Raw genomic sequence first — 23,003 nt, 5'->3', positions numbered from 1 at the left:
CCCCCCGCCCGCCGTTACGGAGCGCCGCGCCCGCCCCGTTTGCGCATGCGCGGAGCGGCGAGCCGCCGCCGCCGAGGCCCGCGCGCCAGGCCCGCCCCCGGTTTCCTGTTCCCTCTCCCCCCGCGAGCGCCCCCTGCCCGCGCGCCGGGACAGCGGCGCTTCCCGCGGGACGTGGAGCGGCCCTCTCCCCCCCCCGGCGCCCTCTGCTGGGAAGAGCGACTCACAGAGTCACAGGCTCAATTAGGTTGGAAAAACCACCTATGACCGGGCACCACCAGGTCGACTCGACTGTGGCATTATGTGCCTCGTCCGGTCGTTTCTTCAACACCTCCAGGGATGGTGACTCTGCAACCACCATCCTGGCCAGTTCATTCCAATGTTTAATCACCCTTTCTGAATTGAAGAATTCCTCCTCATATCCAGCCTGAACTTCCCCTGATACAGCTTGAGGCTATGTCCTCTTGTTCTGTCACTGGTTGCCTGGGAGAAGAGACCAACCCCCAGCAGGCTACAACCTCCTTTCAGGAAGTGTAAAGAGTGATAAGGTCACCCCTGAGCCTCCTCTTTTCCAGGCTAAACAACCCCAGCTCCCTCAGCCTCTCCTCATAGGACTTGTGCCCCAGACTTGTTGCAGCCTGGAGGCCTGAAGGCTTCAGGGTTAAGGCCTGGCCCAGCCATGTCCCGCTCTGCCTCCCAGCATTGCTTCATCCCCCTGGGATCCACCTGCAAGCTGAGCCTGGCCATGTCCACTTTACATTCCAGTGCCTCCTTTTCCCTCTGGGACTTGCCTTTGGTCCTTTGGCCCTCCTGGAGTCCTGGAATGTCCTTTGGCCAAGCACAGGTTTGCTGGCCCTTGAGCAAATGCCACTTGAGGCTTGTGGGGCCTGGAGCTTGCCTCAGGAGAAGAGGAAGTGACAGGGGCATGGGAGGCAGGAGTGGGTTTTATTCTCATATGGGCCCTTCACTTAAGAGTTGGACTCAATGATCCTTGTGGGTCCCTTTCCACTCAGAATATTCTGATTCTGTGACTGGTTCTGACTCTGAAGGCTGATGGGAGGTCCGAGGGAAAGGAAAATCCTGAGAAATGCAACTTTTTAAAAGCTAGTGAGTGTCATTTATTTTCTTTATTTCCATTTGGGTCCACTCACCAAAAGAAAAGCTAGGAGTTTCGCTTCCAAAAGGTGAAAGTATGATGGATGCAGGAGCTGGGGATTTAAAACATCTGACATGAGTCATATAATCATTGAATGTTAAGGTTGAAAGGAACCTTAAAAATCATCTAGTTCCAACCCCCCTGCCATGGGCAGGGATACCTTTTACTAGACCAAGTTTCTCAAAGCCCCATCCAACCTGGCCTTGAACACTTCCAGGGATAGGGTATCCAGCAACCTCCCTGGGCAGCCTGTTCCAGTTTCTTACAACCCTCACAGCAGAGAATGTCTTCCTAACATCTAGCCTAAATTTTCTCTCTTTCAGTTTGTACCCATTACTCCTTGTCCTGTCACTACAAGTGGCTGGTTGCACTAAGTCCAAGTGCTGCCATCACTGGAAAGGACAAGCTTTGGCTGGGGAGGTCTGCGAGGATTGAATCACTCATCCTTCCCAGGCATTTTATATTTTGTGTCTTGGTGCAAAGAACATGTTTAATCTGAACATTATAGTAAGAAAAAAACCAGAAGTTTTGTGAATTTCCCAACACAGAAATGAAAACAATCTCTAAGCATCCGTACCTCTTTGTTTTTCCTTAGCCACTCACCTGCCTGCACAGCTCATGCACTGTGCTTTCTTCTCCTGCCACCTGCCCCAGTACCTGAGCACTGTATTTGGAGATGTGCGTGTATTTGGATGTGTATTCCAGAGTAGCAACTCAGATTCTCATCTCCTGTAAAGACCCATCACAGAGTCAAATTGCAACTTCACATTTCATGAATTCCTGTCATACACGGTGGAGTACACTGTACTGCAATAAGTGCTTCTCCTGTTCATATGGAAAGCACATTACATTTCTCAGCCCACTTAGCCATGTTAGGATTGAAGAGCATTGCTCCCTTTACTCCATACTGAACAACTGGCAAACCTTGGAAACAAATATAAACTTGGCCTTGTATTGTCTGATTTTTTTTCCTACAAGAAGTGTCTCTAACAGTAGATTTAATCAGAAGATTGGTAATACTTCCCTTCTTTTTTTTAATGTAAGTTCCAACATATAAAAGGGAAATACCAGATTCACTTAGAGATGCAGCTTAAACATCTGCAAGATGAGACTGTCAGCTTTCTGTACACCAGCTGAAGGCCTTTACCATTATTCCTACCCTCATGTTTTGACTCTCCTCCCACACATGGACTGAAAAAGGTCCCCTGCGTCACTGCTAAATAAGCCTCAGGTGGGAGGAGGAGTGGACAAGTAGCAGCTGCCTGCCATAAAGAGGGTAAGCAGAGAACGTGGTTACTTTCTTCCTGGGCTGTGAACAGCAGCAACCTTAGTTTTGAGGGGCTCTAAGGGGGCAGGAATAGCTTAGTTTTTGGAGGGGGGGGGGATTGTTTTTGTGGGTTATTTTCTTTCCCTACATTACTGTCTCTCTGAAAGGTCAAAATAATTCTGGGGGGTTTGGCCTAGGAGAGTGTGTAGGTTTTTTGATGCTTTCAAGAGCTGGACAGGCCACCCTGCATGGAAACTGAAGAGGGCTCCAGTGTTCCTAAAAGTATTCTGAAACTCTAGGCTGAAGGGTGTGCTAGTTTGTAACAGGTCTTGAATTAATTTTCCTATAACTTTAAAGTGCTTAAATTCTCCACAGATTTAAGCTGGTGTTGGTTTTTTATTATTATTGTTCTGTGCAGTCACCAGATCTTCTGTGTTCTCTGTTTTCTTATATTCTTTTTTATAACCTATGTGTGATAGGGTTGTATCACTTGCATGGGTAGGAATGGGCTGAGATTAGTGTGTTAGTTAACTGAAGAAATAAGTGTGGGAGGAAGTTCCATCTAGTGAATTTTTTAAGATTCTGAATGCAAACTTACACATAAGGATTTTGGTGGGGTTGTTTTTGTTACCTATCATTTGGTTTAAGCGTAGGAAGCGTGGTGTCACTGAAATATTTGGTTTACTATGTCAGCTATCATTGTTCTTAAATAAATTATAAAGTACAAATCCTGAATTAATAGAATTCTTATTGTGATGTGTAACAATATGTATTAGCATTAAGAAGTGTTTCCTTTCTGAAACATTAAATGTCTGATAGTGTGAAGCCTTCTGTTGCCTTTTTTTTTTTTTTTGGTGGCCTTTTGCTCAGGGCTGATTGACTGGAGGCTTTTTCTTTTAATTGGCTGGGATGGTACTTATGGATGCATGCATCTAAGACTACTAAAGNTACTTATGGATGCATGCATCTAAGACTACTAAAGCTCTATGACTGTCCTGTGTCTTTAAAGCACGTTATAAGGCTGGCTTGAAGGACTAATATTGAAAGCTGCATATAAAAGCTAGCTTAGCAAAGGACAACTGAAATATTTGACCTTGATAGTAATGTCAGTCTTCTACTTTCTGTTTGGAAGACAGTAGCTTTCTTTCAGAAGAATCTGGTTTCTTTGGGCTGGGAGAGGAATGTCTGCTAAATTCTGACAGCATAAAATCATTAGGTTGTGCAGTTTTTAAGTGATTGATAATGATCCTTTATCTCTTTCAGTGTTTAAAGAAAAATGAATACTTCCTCAACTTCAGAAAGTGGATCATATTCCACAAGCCACTCAAGACCCTTTTTTTATGCTCAGCCATCAGCACAACAGCCTTATCCAAATCCATGGTACCTCAGCCATGGATACAGTCCATATTATGTACCTGCTCCAGGTAAGGTAAATGAGAGCTCTCTGTGGTAGCTTTGCTTAGTAAGTTACTGCTAGAGCAGAGGAAACAAATATGTATCTATGTTAATGGGATTCTTGGGAGCTTAAGTGAAAATTAATGTAATGCTTCAGTTGTCAAAAATCTGATTTATTAAGTATTACTTAAATATGTAGCCTCTGTGGTAGAAAGCATCTGTTCCTGGAGAATGGAAGCTAAGCAAAATATTAAGTAATGGTCATCCTGCAGACACAGAGCTCTAGAACATCCCTAGCAATTAATATGCACGTGTATATATGAGTTCCATACGTGCATACACAATGTATGGATATATGTAAGCTTAAAAAATTATTTAAAAAATAATTATAAGAGAAGTATTGTAAATACATCTTGTAAGCGCTATATTTACGTTAACTTCTATCCGGAGCTGTCTTTTTCAAAGATAACGCTACAGCAATATTCCATGAAATAACAAAAAAAAAACAGGTACAGAAAACTAAGTGGTGAATGTTCCAAGGAATGAAATCAAGCTCTGGTTAAAGTGTAGGTGTCCAGATAAGCTATTCCATAACAAGAAACTCTCTCTGAGTTTTTGCACCAGATTTGTTTCCAAGCATTGAAAGGTGGAGTGCTTTATTTAACGATGTGTCTGATCTTGTAGCTGTCCCTGTGTATGCAAGTAAATATTTATCAGGATGACTTATTTCAGAGAGAAAATATATTTGTCTTTTTATCACCAATGTCTAGGCTTCCGAAGCGGAAATCCATATTTGCCGTTTTATTCTGTTGCGCTCCATGAGTACCCTGGATTTCTTGTTCCACAGCATCCAATGCATGCAAGAATTAACAGAAGGCCTTATTTTAATGCTGCCCTACCTTCCCCTATGTTTTATCATGCAACAAGATTTAGACACTATAATACCCCTGGGAAAAAAACGGAGACAAAAGAAACACAGACTGATCCTAGACAGCCTGAAAGCAAGCAAAAAAAGCATCAAGATGTCCGAACAGAAACGAAAGGTTGTGATGCAGGAAATATGGCCTGTGTTTCTTCTGGTATAGGTACAGAGACTGAAAGTACTTCAGAGAAACAAGATTCATCTGGATCTTCCACTGTGGTAGACAGAGAGTTTCATAACAAGGACCCTGCCAGCTCTACACAGTATAGAAATCTTCCTACTGGAAGCTATGCCTTTGAGAAGGAAGAAGTGAGGATAGAATATGGAAATGGCTCTCCAGCTATTCAACTGTGGAAGTCCTTTAAAGAAACTATCCCTTTGTATGATGTGGCAAGTGGTAAATCAGTCCCAGAGAACATAGTGCCATGTGACTTATTTTCTGTTAGCTCATGTGAAGGCATGATATATGGCCCTCATGAAAGGAGGCAAATGGTGCCAGGAGCTTCCTTAGATGAGAGACAAGCTGTTGTCCCCACAAAACAGGGTGCTGAAGCTGTGCAAGAAAAAGATGTCCAAAATAACGAAGTGCAGCTGGATGCAGAAAAGCTAGCAAATACAAGTCAACAGGTAAAATCCCCCCCAGGTGAAACCATGGCAGTACAAATCACAGAGCTGGCAAGATCTGTTGGCATAGATAGACCAGTGGTAAGACAGGATGTGGTAATAGCTAAGAAATCTAGCACTAAAAAATCTGCAGGCTCTATTCAACAATCAGGACTACTTCCATCTAATATGGAGGTAATGAGTGACTTGAGTTTTCAGCAGAAAAAACTGAGTTTAAGCCACAGAGCAATCAATGAAAGCCAGACAGGTAAAAGTATTTGGTGTGACAAATCAATTGAGAAGGATGCTACAAACTATGACATTTGTTTGCCACAAAGGAAGTGTCAAAGTGTAATCAGTCCTTCTTCTGATGACATGTCCTCTAGAGAAGAAGGCTCATCAAGTGATAATGCCCCAGTGTCTTATTTTGTCCCTGACTATGTGCTTCAGAAAAGCATGTATACTTCTCAGAAAAGTACAGATGGCTTGGAGAAAGAGAAAATTAAAAGTGGTGGGTCCCTTAACGAAGATGAAGCGGTAGAAAAGGAGCAGATGAACAGCTTGAATGATCAAGATGACAATTCTTCAGCCACTAAGGTTAAAGAGGCTTCCAGTAAAGGTAGAAAGCTGGGAGCTGTTTCAAGATCTTCTAGTAGGAAAGAAATCAATTCTCTCAACAAAAAAGCAGCTAAAAGTATGTCAGAAGTTGAGGACTCAGAAGAATATTATGTGAAGGGTGAAGAGGAGGATGAAGATGGAGAGGATGAGGAGGATGAGGATGATGACATGGATGAAATGGAGTATTTCTTTCAAGAAACCCTTCCATATGGCATTTTGACACCAAATAAAGGAAGCTTCTACCAAGTTGGCCGGAGAGTGCTTTGGAAACCACCTAAAAATGCCGTACCAGCACAATTAATTAGCTGGCCTGCTCAAGAGAAAATGAAAACTAGGAGTGGGCTTGTTGAAAATATTGGTGTAGTTTACAAGCCAAAGGAGAGAGAACAAGATGAAGTTGTATATAGTGACTATGGGTATTACGGAAGAAAGAGGCCTATGACAAGAAGAGAAGGACTTGAGCACCAGCGAATGCTACGGAAATTCTTGGGAGGTAAGCTAATTGCTGAGGACAAAGTGCTGTTTAATAGCATACACAAAACACCTAATTGCAGTTGCAAATTGTAGCTTGAACCAGTGGGAAGATTAGAGGATGTTGTAGCTTTAGGTTTGGCTTAGAGCCAGATGTCCTGCGAAATACTTTTTTCAAGCACAAGGAGTTTGCTGCATTTTTTAACCTATTGCATAAGGGTTCTGCATCTTCACAACCACCAGAGAACAGTGCAGAAACTCTCCTTTGAGTCAGATTTGATATACTTCACTTTCTGGCATTAGTGGCAATTTGTTAATTTGAAAAGCTTAAGGTCACTTGAACTACATGTTTACTGGTGCTTAATATCTTGGAAGCTCTGCATTTAAGTTTATACAAACAGTCTGACTCTCCTATCACAGGCTCATGCTAGGTGCACTAAACAGGATTAAGTTCATTATAATCCAGTGGATATACCCTGTATAACTTCTCTGCAGAAGGGGAGTCAAACCGTTACTTTTTTTTTTTTTAATAGCAGCTGTTGTTTTTTTTTAGAAACAAAAGTTTTGCTGTATTTTCAGAAAAAGCAGTCTGAAACTATTAAATTTGACCTGGAAAAGAATATCTTATTTACTCAAAGGTAGATGTTAGAAATTAGATTAATCTAAGGTGAGAATAAGCAGATATATGGGCACCTTAGTAGGTGGCTGATGTTTAGTATAGTCTTATATTATGAAAGACAACCATTATATTTACTTTTAATAACAGGCTTACTGTTCTTAAACTTTTTCTTTCTGCAAAATCTGTAGACTTATTTTTGTCAAGTGTGGCCTTCAGAAAACTGTTTCTATTTCAATAGACTCCTACAATTAGATCCAGTAGCTAGGTTTGCATTCTGGCTTGTGGATCAAACAGTATATTAGAAAAACTAAATACTGACCTTAAATCAACTTTTTCCTTTTTTTAATTAGGAAGGCTGCTAAGGGAGACTGTGGGGATGCTGCCTGAAGAGTACTGGATTAGAAGTGGTGCTAAACCCAAATTCAGTAGCCAAATACATGGTAGTCTCTTACCTCCAGCCAAGAGCAAAGACCAAGGTACAACTTCCTCAATGTGTTTTTGTTCTTAAGGAACATTCAAAAAGATATGGTACAAAATAGCAAGCATATGATATTTGGATGAGGTTTGAAAATAATAAAACTAATTCTTGTTGTCTGATATTGATGAAATGCCTTTCAGTCAGTACATCTTGGGCATATTTACAGCCTTGTCAAACCCTAGCAGGGGAATAAGAATGCATTATAGGTACTTTGGGTTTTTTTAAAGGCATTATAGGAAATCAAAGCATCAAATGCTTTGACGTGGCCAAGTGAAGCCTTTATTTATGTAAAGCTGTTACTGCCATAAACTCTAATATTAAATCTTTACCCAGATAATGCTTCTCTTGAGTGCATATGCAGTGGTGGCTTCTAATCTTCTGATCTTATGTTTGAGTAAAACATATAGGGAGTGATGTGGTAGCTACATAGGCAAATGATCAGGGAAACTAGCATAGGCCAACAGTTGCCCTGATGCTGCTAAAGGCTGACTGAGTGCAAATCATTGTGATCTCGTCAAGGAAAAGATGAAGAAATCAAATATTCTAGCAAAGTAAAAGGTTAGATAGTTTCAATACCTTCTTATTAACTCCTGAAGCAGAATGTTTTTTCTTTACAGTTAATATTTACTTGGAGTTCAGATCTGGTTTGGATGCTTTTTAAGAGTGTTTCTTGGTATCATCATCATGGCTAGGCTTTGCGAACAAAGATGTGGGAAGGGCTTTACCCACACTTGCTACAAGCACGCTGGTGGCTAAAAAGGCCTGGAACAGCTATAGAATTTGTTGTAGTGCTACTCTCCTGGGTCACATGCCTTCAAGTATCTCAGGATCAGTCTATCAAATAATGGAGTGTGAAGCTATTTTCAGAACAGACTGACTCGCTTCACTTCAGTTCACTGATAATATGTATCAGATTTCCTGTATCAACAGCCTAGTAGACTATTCTTTAGAGTGTATTCCTCAGAGCTCTCTCTCTGCATTGCTTTCTTGCTTAAGCATATCGGGGTTTGGGATTATTTGCATTTTGCATTGGAGGCTTTCTATCCACAGACTTCAGTGTTGTAGGGGTCCTTTTTATTCTAGAGTGCTCTATAAAAGCTTAAAACATTTTACTTTAGCAGCACTGTTCTTAGCTCCTCTACAACAATTCATAAAAGTATGATAATAGCTCTAAAATAATTTTGTTACTTTTAACTTTCAGCATGTTTCTTCTATCTCTTTGAAGTCACAGATGGTCCACCATACTGAGGATGTTTGGTCTATGTGTTATTCTTTGCTTTCTCCTCCTCCTTTTCCAGCCTGTGTAGTTTGAAGAAGCTATCACAGTGTTAGGAAGCAGGAATCAGTGTTTTCTGAATGCTGTTCATGCCAACAGATACCTCAGAAGTGATAGTAAAATCACATCCTTTTTAAAATGTTGCCTATATTAGGACTTGTTTTTTCAAATTAATCTTAAATTTAAGCTCCTGCAAGTAAGGGGGGTTGGCTAGAGATATAGATATATTGCTTTAGCAGTAATATCATATGCTAAATTTGACTTCTTGAAGAGTGTACCTGTGGTGCATAACTTTACAGGTCTGAAGGATTAAGTTTTCTAAAGACAGTGAATGAGTTGGATCACTTGGACAGCTATCAACTAGCCTTGAACACTTAGACAGACAGTGAGCTAGAGCAGAATTATCCAACTCTCATTGGGTACTTTTTTGCCATACTAACACCTATCCAAATTATGACCCAATATACAATGCATCCAGAATTATGGTTAGACAATGATTCAATATTGTAGACATACAAGACTTGCTTGACATGTGTAGAGTCAATTTTATCAGCTAATAGGCACATAGAAGGGAAGGAGAAAGAGGAACATCACAGGCCAGTTGTTGAAAGACAAGGTTAAATTTGTCTTGAAGAAATAACACCAGTTGTATCTTGCTATTTAGGATACCCACCTTTGGTTAAACCAAAGAAGAAAAGAATAGGCAAGCCACCTTCAAAACGCAGGGACACAAGACTTGAGGTGGAAGAAGTAGTGTGGGAGATGCCTAAATACAGTATACACCAAGGTTAGTATACAGTGACAAGCTACAAAAATAACTGTTACCAGTATTTTTTCATTACTGTCTCAGGGATTAATTTTTCTCTGTTTGAACTGCAAGGATGTTGGACAGCTTGCGAAATAACAGCAAATGCTACGTATGTGGATAAGATAAGGGGTGGGGAAAAAAAGGCAAGCTAAACTTTGTGCACTTAGTCACCTTGCTATGAATACCAGTGTAGCTTTGGCCAGGTTAGGTTTCTTGTCTTTGCTTAAGGTAAGGATGGGGGAGGAAATCCACACCAAAACCTACTGTTTTAGTCTAGTTGCTCTTCAGACTGCTCTATGCTTTTAAAGTGCTGGGTCCTATGTCACTTTGCAGTATATCCTTTTCTTTAAGCTACAGATCTGTCTCAACCAAAATATTTTGATACAACACAAATGCATATAGATAATTCTTAAGAACTTTATGGAGTAGGAACTTCTTGCTACTTTGGAGGAAGATGGGGAAAAATAATGGGGGAAAAATCACATTAAGTAATAATTATGCTTTTGTGTATTTGTGTGAGAGTCTGAAAAGGTTATAAATTGAAAAGGGGTCTGTACATACAGGAAGCTACCTAAAAGATCAGATTTCTTTCTGGAAAAGAACAAGCTAGCATAGTAAAGTGAACTTGAATATTCCATCTGGGAACACGAGTAAAAAAAATAGTCTCTTTCTCATATTAAAAAGAGGATTGCACTTCCCTGTATTTGCAAGGTTGGAAACAAACTTAGACTGAAGTGTCTTATTAGTGAAAATTTGGTGTCAGTCCTGAAGCCAGATTGTTTCTTTAATTGCTGATCAGTTCTTAGTAGAAGTAACCAGGAAACTTGCACAATCCCAAAATATTTATTTGTCCCAGAAACAGTTGATGTTTCTTGGATACATTCAACATAGTAGTTACAAGAACAGACTGCGAATGTGCTATGAGTTTCACATGGAATTCTTACCTGTTATACTGGGATATTCTGAAGCCCAATGCTACTCATGTGGAGTTTATGCTTGCTGGGAAGTCGAGTACATAATTGTAATATCGACCATCAATGCCTGCAGTAGGAAAAGGCAATACTTATGTCTAGCTTTCTTTAGAAGCAAATTGACATATTGTTTGGAGGCAGAATGCATACTTCAGTCTTTCTTTATTTTCTTTTTTTTACTTTTAGGTCGTGGAACAAAAAAGTCCCTCTGTAAGAGAAGATAATTGCAAATATTGGGGCAGGAGGGGGGAAAAAATGTATCAAAGGTTTGTTTTGCATAATCCAAAATTCAATTATTATTGCATATTTTGTAAGTTGCTCTGCACTCTTAAGGGGTAAGAAGTGACACTGTAAAGACCGAGGATGCTATGAAAATGGAATTAAATATTTAACACCAGTCACCTTTTTATAACTAGCACATCCACTATTTAAGTAATAAATTTCATAGAATTGCACTTTGAGACTTTTTGTATTCAATCAATACACAGCAAAAAAGCTTAACATGGGCACATATATGCACCAGTGCTGTTATAGCACACCAGTTATCGCTGCCCAGCTCCTAAACTCTGCAGGATTGTGAAGCCTGTCAATGTCATATATGTGATGTGGACATAAGCATGAGATTCTCTTCCAGCAGCTGGATTTTTGGCTGGATTTGGTTTTGTCAAAGTGTAAAGGAATATAGTTAGAGCTGTATCAAGTCCATGTACTGACTTGAAGTTTCAAGGCAGTTCCTCAGATCTTCCTCTCTTCAAATGCATGACTGAGGACTAAAACTAAAGCAGTGAATCGATGCGATGCTTCCCCTTCCTCCCCTTCTTTTCCTGTGGAGATTTTTTGAGTCCATTATGGAGACCTGGAGCTGGAGAGACGGATCTTGAAGGTGAAACAAAAGGTTTTGATGGTGTGCCCTGTTTCCTGACTTCTTACTGATGGCTTCTATTACAGTTGATACAGACCTTGCCAACTGACTACAGAGAAGTCTCTTTAGAGAACTGAGATGATAAAACTAGGTCTCTGCTGAGCTATCTTATGAATAATGGAAATAGACTGATTTAAATGAGCTGGATAGCTCAAAAATTGATTTTTTTTTTAAATGCCCATAAAGGCTAATATCACCATGTGAAAAGAATAAATATGATGCTAGTAATCTCGAATTATTCCCAAATAGAATGATAGTGTGAGTGACAAAGGCAGAGAAACTAAAAAAAAAAAAAACCTACCTGTTTTTCTTTAATAAAGGGTGGAGGGATTGGACAGACAGGACTTGTCTTTTGCCTCCTCTCCCATGCTGTTATTCTGTCTGTGTCCTAGAGTAACCTACATGGATAAAAGTAGCATTTCCTGTGACTACATTCAAATTTCACGCCTACCTAGTCGGACCTGTAACTGAGGTTATGCTGTTTGCCCTCAGTGAGGAGTACTGATGTTTCCCTACCCAACTGATCCTTGATTTTTCTGTTATTTTTAATAACACTTGCTTACTTGTTAAAGCTCTAGTGTAATTGCAGCCTTTACCCCAAGCTGTTAGGAGAAAGAAACCACTCTGATGCCAAGTTTTTATTTCCTTTCTACCCTAGGCCCTTTGAGAAAATAAGGGATAGAAATTCTTATTTGGCTTTTGTGCTGCACAGAATCTCTGTTGCACCAGAACCTCAAAGAATAAACTTAGGGAGGGAATTACCTCAAGCATGGAGTTTTTTAATACCCAATTCTGCTGACAGGCTTAACTATGTCTTTTGCTGCTTATCTGATGAAGAAATATTCATGACCTCAGGATCAGATGGCACTCTTTTGGGACTGGCTAATACTTGATAGGTGCTCCCAAGATCATGCTAGTCAGCCCTTTACAGGCCTTGCACTAGTCAGTGTGATTTCTACTCAGATGCAAGAAACAATTTAGAGCCTGGTGATGCTGGCTCCCAAGGAGATGTGAGGGAGTAGCAGTAGGAGTGTTTAGACAGCTCTTTGTCTGAAAACAAATGCTATTTTAAACTGATGGCTTATATCTTGTAGTATATTCATGCTATGCATCCACACCAATGCTTAAAGTAGTATGCATGAATGTTCTAGTGCTCCAGAAATAATTCTTTGATAATATATATGGTATGTGGTGTATTCTACTCAAACAGTACTAGTCCTGTGACCTTAAATCTAAGTTTTCTGCTTGCCTTTTTTTCCACTCAGCAGCATGGATGATTCGTGGATTGCATCTTAACTGGCTTACAGCTGTTATCTAATGTTCCAGTGGGTAAAATGGCCATGCTTCACAAAGGCTGTGAAGTACAAACAAACTCCATTTTAAAAGGCTGTGAATTCAAGCCCAGACTCTTTTTATTCAGCCAGGTAACTAGCCCCAGTGATATTTAATTTTGCAGATGCGCATACGTGTCAGCTTTTGTTACCACTGCAGCTGGACTGCCCAGTGATTCACTGCAGAGCTGGCAGGATTGTGGACTTGTAACTGTCGCAGTTCTGCATTGCCTTGGCAGCTTTCACATGCTTCCTGCAGCATCTGCTGAAGGGCAGCTGAAGAATCTATTTGCTGCTTGGCACACCAGCAACAAACCTTAGAGGCCTCTGAGGCTGCCATACTGTGATCTTTGTCTGGGCAGACTTACTGTCTGTGACTCAGGATTTCTAAATCATTATTTGTAACTAACTGAAACCTCTGTTGCAAAGTGGGTGTGGTGTAATCACTGATGAGGAGCCAGTGGGCTCTGTTGGCTTGCCAGGTTTTAATAGTGTATTTTAATTTTCAGTTTGGTAGCACCTGGATGGCAAAGTTTTCCCTTTTACAATGTCCCGTTTTCTGCCTTATTTTGGAAAAAATTAATTACAGGTCATCTTATTAAAATCAAACAGTGAAGATGGGAGTCAATGGCCAAAAAAAAAAAACCCATGCAAAACCCATAACACTCATGGCATGCTAACTGGAGGCACACCAAGGGAAAAACAAATTCACTCTTTAAGAGTTCTCAGCTTCCCCTGACTTGCTGCCACTGGCTGTCTCACTCGACAGGACTATAAACCCTAAGTAATTTCATGACCAAAGGAATAAGACAGATGTCAGTATTTTTCCTGAAATATCTTAATACTCTGAACAATTTTTGTCAGAAAGGTAATTAAAGCTGGGAGCTGAAGAGCTGTGAAGCTGTATTGCTTATGGGGTTTGTTTTAGCTGCATTTCAGACTTATTTAGATTCCTGGAACAATACATTTATGCTATTTCTAACCCTCAGGCTTCAGCAAGACTTGCAAATGGAACTATCCGTCTATAAAGTAGGTCAGAAAAAAATTGTTTGAACAAAAACATTTAAATGCTTATGATTTAACAAATGAGGCTAATCAGTCTTTCAAGACTATAACTTTCTATCCTGCTTTCTGGGTTTACTTCTACTAAGAACAATTTTCCATTAATATAAAAGGAGTGTTGGTATTTATCTCTAGTCTACATATTTCTAAAAGACTTAGAGTCTCTTAAATGACAGCTTTGGCATTGTTTAAAATGCCAAATGATGATACAAATTGTGCTTCTCTTCTCTCTAGTGCTGGCTGCTAATCAGCACTATTATAAATCTTACTCTACTGAAACTGTTAGTTTTAATTTTCAAATGCTATTTGTTATGAGTTTTGGTAAAGACCTACATGTATGGAATATGATTAGAGATCTAGAAAAGTGGAAAGGATATAAGGAGAAGAAAGAGGAATTGGTTGTTCACATAACTTTCCAGTGCCAGAATGAAGGTATATGAAATTAAACTAGCAGGAAGCAGTGTGAAAGCAAATTGTTACAGATTAATAATTAGTGAAGAAGAGTTCACTGCTGAAGGAAATCACAAGGTTTGCAGGAAGTGTCTAGATGTAAAGGAAAAAAATGTATCTGAGCCTATTAAATACTAAAATGTATATTCAGAGTAACTGCACTACAAGTGGTAGAGGCTGAGAGAGCATTTCAGTGAAGTAACTGAAATAATGCCACTAGAGTTTGCACTCTGCTGTGTAGGCATTTCTATTAACCGTGATTGGAAAGAGATACTGGTATAAATAGACCTTTAGTCTCGCACAGAACAGAAATTTGCCATCTCAAATTTTTAAATTACATTTTATACAAGTTAGAAATGGTCTCCTGTGGTATTCTCCTTCCTTGTTCAAATAGTAAACCCCTGGTAGGTAGAAAGGGAAAGATCCATTAACAGGGAAGGGCATTCCAAAGGAAAAACTGAATTTGTTTTTATTAAACTAAAGCTGAACTAACTGAAGAGATGTTCAGGTTAGCTCTGCTCTAGACAAACCTGAGTAAGAATTCTCTTGGAATGCATCAGGTGAATATCTGGCTTCCAGCGTCTATCCAATGATCACCCATGCTATAAAAGCATGGATCTTCTCAGCACCAACTGTGGCAATACAAGAAATACAGAATGGTTTGGGTAGGAAGTGACCTTAAAGATCATCTAGTCTCAATTCCCTGCGACACCTTCCACTAGACCAGTCTGCTCAAGGCCCAATCCAACCTGGCCAAGAGAATCAGTCCATTATATCTCCCCATGCTATTTCAGCTGTTAAAGGTTTTTCTGGTGAAAGAGCCAGAACTTAGAATTTGCTCATGATGACTATGCTGATACAGGGAACTATCAGGAATCACCAGTAAATCCCATCTCAGGGACTTTGCTAAATAGAGGATAAAATACAACTCCACAAGCTCTGGGAATACAATGAAGAATCTTTTTGTAAGCAGCCCTTGTCTGTCTTGGTTTTTTTCAGAACATTTTGTGAATGACTGATAAGGAATGGGGGGTTATTTTTACTTAATCATTCTTACACACATAGGAGGGGAAAAAACCCAATTTATAATTTCCCTCGATTTCTTTTCCAAAGTTCTCAGGAGAAAATAAAATATCCTGGATGCATTTTGGTCTATGGTTCCTTTGTTTCACTGTTAATGTTTGCTCTACTATCTTGGAGCTTTACTGGGGGGGGTGTGTTCAGTATTGGTATAAGCACAGAGACTGAATTCTATAGAAGTCCTTTCAAAGCAAATCTAGTTTTCTCTCTCCTTTTAATGAGTACCAGTGTCCACCATCTAGTCCCTCAAATTGCAGCTTTGTACCAATGTATCTTGAGGTTTCAAAGAGGGATGATTACTCTAATGTTGTTTATAGCTATCTTCCTCAAGTCTGCAAGATTATTTAAAAGAAAACCATAGTAATATGGAAGGTCTACGATGTACACAAAACTTTCTCTTCTTCCTGCTTACAAGTTCTTTACTACTGCTCTGTGGCTTACATTCACAGAGTTGAAAACCATTTTGAAAGATACATTTATATTTTTGTGAGATGATTCAAAAAATGTTACTTCATCAAATAATTCTAGTAAACATAAAAAGTAGGTTGGAATTTATTTCCCCTAAGCCTTTTTAAAAGGAAACACCACACCCCCAATTGTATCAAAACAACTGATACTGAAGCATATGCAGAAATTAATCTTTTTAATTTCTTACATGAAACCCCTCTTTTTAAATAACTAAAACCACTACCTCCTTACAATAAAGTTGAATATCTAACATCATTACACTTGGCTCCCACTCCGAGAGTTTAGAGAAAACTTCAGATGTTTCAGAACCGTGCATGTTAATGGTGATGATGTCGAGGTTTTGTTACACACACACAAATCAAGTCTCGCTGATGCTGCAATTTTGTCTTAAAGTAAATCCCCTTGATTAACTTTTTCCCCCTTCAGCAGTACTCTTTATTTAGCTAGCTGCCAATATTAGGATAAGTACACTGAACTTCAGCACGTATGTGGAGAAAAAAAAAATACAGTACAACCTGCTTATTATAAGCACTGTAAGTGAACTCTCAGTGCTCTGCATGGTGCAAACTGGAGTCCTGTTACAGTGAGGTTTTGTTTATAATAAAATAACTTCATGGAGAAAAGACACTTCAGTGGACAGTCTGCTAATGCTGCAGCTTTGTCGATGATTCCTCAATAGTCACCACTTCCTGCTGATGGTCACGCGCGGCAGCGCAGAGGCCCAACTTGACCAGGACGGATGACCCTTAGCACAGGTTTTACAGCACAAAGATATGGCTGAGTATGGTTTAATGCAGCTTTCTTCTTTCTGACTGCAGAGGGGCAGAAGAGGATGCCAGTGTAGGCTGCTGTATGCATACATCTGTATGTTCCAAGTTTAACAAAGCCCTTTCTGGTGTTTTCTTCCTCGTTCTTTGGATCTTTCCTTGCAGTTCACAAGTAGAGAGGTCAATGAGCATGCAGCAGGTGACTGCTGTCAGTCAGATTCTGACTTCTCATTAGATTTGGATGATTTACGCTTCCTCTTTTTCTTCTTCTTCTTTTCTTTTTTTTTCTTTTCCTTTTTTCTCTTTTTCTTCTTGTGTTTATGTTCTGAGGAAGTGGAGCTGCTGCCATCTTCATCATCCTCATCACTGTCATCACTACTATCATCTTCTGAGGTAGAGTCCTCCAGGAGTTGCTTCAGTTGCTGTATCCTGAGTTTAAAAAATGTCAGTGAGAATCCTTTCTAGCTCTCCTCTACCTGTAGTAATTTATTCTAGCTTTTGTGTTTCCTTCCTGGCTCGAGGAATGGAAGCTGCATGCAAAAGGCAGGGGCACATTTCCTCCTTTGCTTAATTACACTCCTATTACAGATAATATCACAGACTGATAAAAGCAACCCCCTTTGAGACACGCAGATATTGTGCCCTCAGAGACCTTCCATCCCATGGGACAGCAGGTGCAGACTGGCTTATTGGCTTATTTATGTGTGCAAAATAACAAGGCAACAGCTATCACCTGACCACCTGGTGATAAGAAGTTCTATGCTTATCCATACACAGATGCATATTGAGATTATGATATTATTACATTCACTGCCCTGCTGATACAGAGATGATGTCAGTGGAGCTATAGAGTAGGCTCTACTCTGGATGCAGAAGTATTTTTGGAAGGCGCTCTTCCTTTGAACTTTCAAGGATTACTGGCAAATGAGGATGAAGTATTTGCTTATTTTATTACTCTTCTTCAGTATCTTCCAAGGAAAAGGAAATGCACTTGCACCAGCAGTGCTGCTTTATGGGCTACCTATAGTTTCTTTCGGTTATTCCACCGATGCAGTTCAAGCAAGAAGGCATTAAAAACTCTGCTGCTTTATATACTAAATAATGACCTCACAAAAGGAGCAACACCAGGTGCCTTGAACTAGCTTTCTAAATCCACCCCTTCATGTCTGCTGAAGGCATTTTGACATACTAAATTTTAGAAAACATCTCAAAAGTCAGTGAAAGAAAAAAAAAATCAAACTGTTTTCTTAGGCCTAAAAAACCTAAACCTAAGTACCTGAATATTATGGCATAAATGAATACAACTCATCTTTAAACTTTGTTTTGGGGAAGCTAATAGAATTAAAGAGGTAAGAAGTACTACGGAGTCATTATTCAGAAAGCAGAAATGCCTTAGTCTGCCAACATAAAGAAACTGCCATTAAAAAGATGCTCTGAGCTAAAAGTAAGCTTATATAAAAATTTCACCCCTACCTTAGTACCATGTTATCAAAATAAAAACTAAATTGAAAATGCAGTTTACTACAGATACACTTACCTCTTTTCCTTTTCATGTCGTTTATTTTCCCTTATTATATCGTACATTGGATCTTCATGTGCCTTTAAAGTGGAAAATAGAAAATCCAATGTTGGTAAATTAAAGTATTTATCACCAACAGTTGTATTTCCTAAAAAAATAAACTGAAGCAGCCAAATGCAAGAGGCTTTTTATCAAATGATGAAATATGCTGAGCAAGCTCTTTAATTCACAAGTACACTCTAAGACTTAACATTGTTAATCTGAACTGGTGTATTTACTTCAGGGAAAGCTTGTCTAATTACATCACTAATGAAGGAGACTCTCCTTAGGTATAATAAATCTTCAATCACAGTTAACTACGAGAATCCCACACATAATCTACGGGAATAGCTAGACATAGATGAAATACTGAGGGTTCAAAATAATGAGCTGTACACTTCTAGTATATTTAAAAAATTTGGATACAAACATACAGGAAAACAGCAACAAGAAATATAAGACAAACAGATAATGGAGTTGTGCTATTGTGCTATGCAGTATTGTTACTGGTTCTTAAATCAGCTAATTTTAATTAAACAGGCAATGCAGCAAAAAATAGCTGTGAAGGAAGACAGCACGTAAGCTTTAAGGTGGGTTCATGCCAGGCGAGAATGCAGCAGAGATGGGGTGACCATTTCTGCGGGAAGATTAAGCAAACAAGTCCAAGAGAGAGGATATGGCAGATGCTGACCAGTTAAATGTCAGTAGCAACGAAATGTCAGTAGCAAATGAAAGACATTGGGAATGCACCATGAAGGGCCTTGGACATAGAGCAAGGGTTTGATGCAACAGAGAAGAAGCCCAAGGAAAAATGAAGAAGAGAGGCAATCTGGTCATGGGAGAGGGTTAAAAATACTGTTTGTAGTTGCATACAATCAGTATAAATCCAGAATCTGGACAGAATTATCCCAGATTACATTTCTCAAGGACAGAAATGAGGACATAAGACACAAAGTGATGAGAGCCTGAAATCTAGATTAACAATGCAGAGCAATGGGAAAAGTTAAAGTGATCACGCAGGAAGAATCTGCAGAACTGAGATGCAGCCTCATGTAGCAAGAAATCAGACTTGTAGACAATGACTGGATTACAGACCTAGACAACAGCATTCATGATGTGGTTGTTCTCAGCGAGAGCAGAAGGCTTGAAGCAGCTGTAATGTGGGCAGCTCAAGCTTGACTAAACATTTTTTGTTATGTTGACATTTTAATCACAAAAAAATGAATATAATGGTTGAAATAGGTTCTTGAAGATTTTCAATTTAGTTGTAAAAATTACGAATTTTCCTCTTGAAGAGTAGATTTTCTGCAAAGTAGTCAAACATCCAACCACATCTGTAGCTTTTTCTTTATTAGGAGACTGTCGGCATCTATATTATACTAGAGACGGAGGAAAAGTCCTTAATAAAGCACCATCTGACAGGCTTCTCTTCACTTGCAAGGTTATGCATTGTCAGGACTAAAAAAGACAAGCAATAATACTACAATATTTGTACTCACTACTCTAAATTGTTCCAATTTCTGATTGCCTTTAATAAAGAATGGGCATTCTTTATCTCCTGTTCTGTGTCCATAACGTTTACACCTCCAACCTTTAAAAAAAGAAGCAGCAGTGAATTGCACCTCTGAGACAGATCGGAAGAAGTATAAAAAAACCAAACCCACATTTATGCAAAATATTTCCAATCTGCTGGAACAAACAGAGAGATACAAGTACTATGTTGATAAATTTAATGTCCATTAAAATACAAGGCTATTACAGCCTTCAAGATACTGAATGCTTTTATATCAATATGATGCCAATCTACCTGGACCTCATTATCTGTCCGACAACATTCTGCCCTCCCCCCAGAGTAAATAGGTGGATATATTAAGGTCTAATGACACCTGGAATATTTTCAGCCTTACACTGCATAACTTTGACTTCTTTTCCCAAAGGCATCCAAAGCCCTTTTGTTGGGGCATGTGCCAGGAATTCTCGTGCGCTTTCATTGCCCGGTACATCAGGTATGCTTTCATTCTCCTACCAGAAAAAGAAAAAAAAAGACAAAAAAAATATATAAGGGCAATAACTTCCTTTTTTTTTAACTTTGTAAAAATTAATACTTTAAAGAGTGCAGGCCTTTACTTAGTATGAAACCTATCTCCCATTACTTTTTTTTTTCCGTTGTAAGACACAAAGGATCTAAAATTCTTTTTCTCTCACCCTTGAATATTCCAGGCAGAACTTTACTGCCATATTAATTTCATTCCTTCCCATCTATTTTAGTAATTTAAATAAATTATATAAATTAAATACAAATTATGTAAATGAAAACTTAACACTCTTCCTGCTACAAGACATGGCAATTAAAAAAAAAACCTTTACAACACAGAGCAGTATTTTTTAGGTTAAAAGCACTACACTATGGCTTAGGTATATAAATTTGGCAAAAGTAATTAATGTGATGAAAGGAAAGCACCTGTACAGAAAAATTTAAGCCTAAGCAATGGAGAAGAATCCTGAAAAGTGTGTAATTCAAACTGCAAATCTGCTTTCCATAAATGACTCCCCTCCATCCACACTATTAAATATTGCATGAAGTCTGACTGCTAAGAGATGATAAATAAACTGGTCTCCTCCTATCTGATTCTGGGCCTTCATCTGGATCTGCTTGTAACTGAGGATTCTCTGAGTTTTTCCTGGGAAGCACTTACTTCTCTCTGTAATTTATATAGCTAACACTGACATTTACATGCCTAAAGAACAGGTTGTGTGAAAATCCCCTGTAATGCTAAAAATTTACCAACCTTAATTAGTCCTGGGGGAGGTTTCTCATAGCTGAAAAGCAATAGAAATATTGTTACTCTGCAGCTTAGCACAGACAAATAAACTGAGAAAACAAAGGTTTTCAATGGTATAGACTTAAAAGCTTCAGCTCGCATTTTTCCTTAAATTTTACTCTATCACTAATGATCAAGAACTACAGCAGCACATGGATGCAAACTGACTGAGAGTATCTGTCATATCACTACACATGTCTTCAGATTCCCATTCTTGTAGGAGAACAACTACTTGTTGTGGATGTGTGGTACATTCAATTTAGCTTCAGTTACCATAAATGCATAAGTCTCTCCTCTTTTTCTGTAGCATTCCTCCCCAAGATCTCACTGACCCAAACTTCTTTACTCCAGCACTGCTAAATCATAGACATAGTCACCAGAAAACGTCAAGTTGGACTGTTCCTTACATCTAGCTTTGCCAGCCAAACCTAATACGTAATAATTTCATCATCTGTGTATTAAACCTAAAGAGAGAACCCTACTGACCAAAGTACCATATTTCCTGCAGCATTTCTCTGGAGTTAACAGTAGATATACCATTTATTAAAATCCAAACAGCAAACAGGTGCTACACATAGCAACTGAGATAGTGCACATGCTTAGGATTTAAATGCCAAGGCACTACGAAATGGTCCCGGAGTTTTAGAACACACATTACTTAGAAAGATGCAGGCCTGTATAAATGAATTTGTTTTGAGGTCTTTTTTCCCCCCAAGTCTCATCTGTATTTAAACATATATTGTTTTCTGTAAAGTGCTACCTTTGGGACAGTCTAAAGAGTCATCTTAGAAGTAGACAGAGATTTTTCTGGTTTTGCTTTTCAACGGCACATAAAGAACAGCACTGTGCAAGACCAGAGTCCTGAAATCCTTTGCTTTATGAAAGACCCTTTTCAACAGGACTTTCCAGACATGATCTATATGTCAGGACACAAAACATCTGTACAGGCTGTACCTCATTTTAGGCCCTAAGTTTAATGGCATATGCAATATTCTGTTGGCTTAGCTGCACACCTCCCCTACCTACACACCTACAGGAATTCCAGGCAAAATCATACTAATACTATGAGAACAGCAGTGAAAAGGTGGTTAAAGTACGTTCATCCCATCTTTATAACAATAACTTTGCAGTGCTGTTTGGTTCACTTAATTTTTCACTTCCACTTGGAAAAGAAAAAAAATCACGTTCTTGTGAACCTTCTGATCTTTTTATTCCATTAAAATAATAATTCCCTTTCAGTGAAATAACATAAACCTTTTACAGCACCGCGGAAGCCCGATGGAATCATCAAGCAGATCTCAAACATTTTTATCCCAATTTTTAATTTTTTTTTTTTTTTTTTTTTAGTCCATCCTAGTGGAACCACCTCTGCTTCTATGCTGCATCCCTCGGATTTGGAGGAACTTGGACTAGACCCGTTTGTCCCCCAACAAGCCTTTAGTAAGTCTCCAAGCAGCCCTTGCAGGCGGCCCCGAAGCCCCTGTGCCGACCCACCCTTAAGGGGACAGGGGAGGAATAAACCCCCCAAACAAACAAACCCCAGCCCTGCTCTGGAAACCAGCCCCAGATGCCGGCGGGGTGGGCTCAGAGCAGCGAGGGGCGGGAGCCGCGGGCAGCCTCCGCTCCTTACAAAGACTCCAGGTGCTGGATCTTCTGAAGCTGCTGCGCCTCCTGCCTCTTCCGCTTCCTCTCATGCCGGTCCTGGGTCCTGCCGCCGCTCGCCGCGGGCTCCGCATGGCTCTTGGGCCGCGCCTGGCTGCCCCTCGCCGCCCCTTCCTCCTCCTCCTCCGGCCCCTCCTGCTGCCCCTGCCCCCTGGGCGCCCGCTGGGACATCGGCGCTCCGGGTGGACCCGCGGCGGACGGCGGGGCCCCGGCGACGCCCCCTCCCCGCCCTCCGCATCCCGGTTTCCGGCCGCGCGCCGACTTCCTCCTGCGCCGCATCCCCGGGCACCCCGCCTGCGA

At 39.9% G+C, this 23,003-nt stretch overlaps 2 protein-coding genes across 4 annotated transcripts in view; one reads left to right on the top strand and one right to left on the bottom strand.

Moving 5' to 3' along the window:
- The window catches only part of LOC108507840, an 11,912-nt gene extending 920 nt beyond the window's left edge, over window positions 1-10,992 (top strand). The window contains exons 2-7 of one of the 3 annotated variants that reach the window (XM_017836148.1): window positions 2,198-2,429; window positions 3,684-3,844; window positions 4,586-6,451; window positions 7,399-7,524; window positions 9,467-9,589; window positions 10,768-10,992. In XM_017836148.1, coding sequence (XP_017691637.1) covers window positions 3,697-3,844; window positions 4,586-6,451; window positions 7,399-7,524; window positions 9,467-9,589; window positions 10,768-10,805 — 2,301 coding nt within the window. In that variant the 5' untranslated portion in view covers window positions 2,198-2,429; window positions 3,684-3,696 and the 3' untranslated portion in view covers window positions 10,806-10,992. Of the gene's footprint in view, window positions 1-2,071; window positions 2,430-3,683; window positions 3,845-4,585; window positions 6,452-7,398; window positions 7,525-9,466; window positions 9,595-10,767 lie in introns of those variants that run through there. The other 2 variants (XM_017836147.1, XM_017836149.1) reach the window with 2 other exon arrangements.
- Window positions 10,993-15,960: 4,968 nt separating this feature from the next.
- RP9 (retinitis pigmentosa 9 (autosomal dominant)) lies at window positions 15,961-22,911 on the bottom strand. The gene is made up of 6 exons (XM_017836152.1): window positions 22,672-22,911; window positions 21,009-21,039; window positions 20,127-20,241; window positions 19,719-19,810; window positions 18,199-18,260; window positions 15,961-17,090 (listed from the first exon to the last, which is right to left on the bottom strand). The coding sequence occupies exons 1-6, from the start codon at window positions 22,872-22,874 to the stop codon at window positions 16,871-16,873; spliced, it is 723 nt and encodes a 240-aa protein (XP_017691641.1). The 5' UTR covers window positions 22,875-22,911; the 3' UTR covers window positions 15,961-16,870.
- Between the last annotated feature and the right edge of the window lie 92 nt (window positions 22,912-23,003).

Source organism: Lepidothrix coronata, unplaced genomic scaffold, assembly GCF_001604755.1.
Source record: "Lepidothrix coronata isolate B3197 unplaced genomic scaffold, Lepidothrix_coronata-1.0 Scaffold271, whole genome shotgun sequence".
Taxonomy (NCBI): Eukaryota; Metazoa; Chordata; class Aves; order Passeriformes; family Pipridae; genus Lepidothrix; species Lepidothrix coronata.
This window is presented reverse-complemented; position numbering and strand designations above follow the sequence as displayed.

Excerpts from the sequence above, each read along its gene's own strand:
- RP9 (XM_017836152.1), bottom strand. The coding sequence starts at position 22,874 with ATGTCCCAGCGGGCGCCCAGGGGGCAGGGGCAGCAGGAGGGGCCGGAG. Across the intron at positions 20,242-21,008 it reads CTCCCCCAGGACTAATTAAG|GAGAATGAAAGCATACCTGA; the intron begins GTTGGTAAATTT and ends TTTTTCTGGTAG. Across the intron at positions 19,811-20,126 it reads AGAAGTCAAAGTTATGCAGT|GTTGGAGGTGTAAACGTTAT; the intron begins GTAAGGCTGAAA and ends CTTTTTTTAAAG.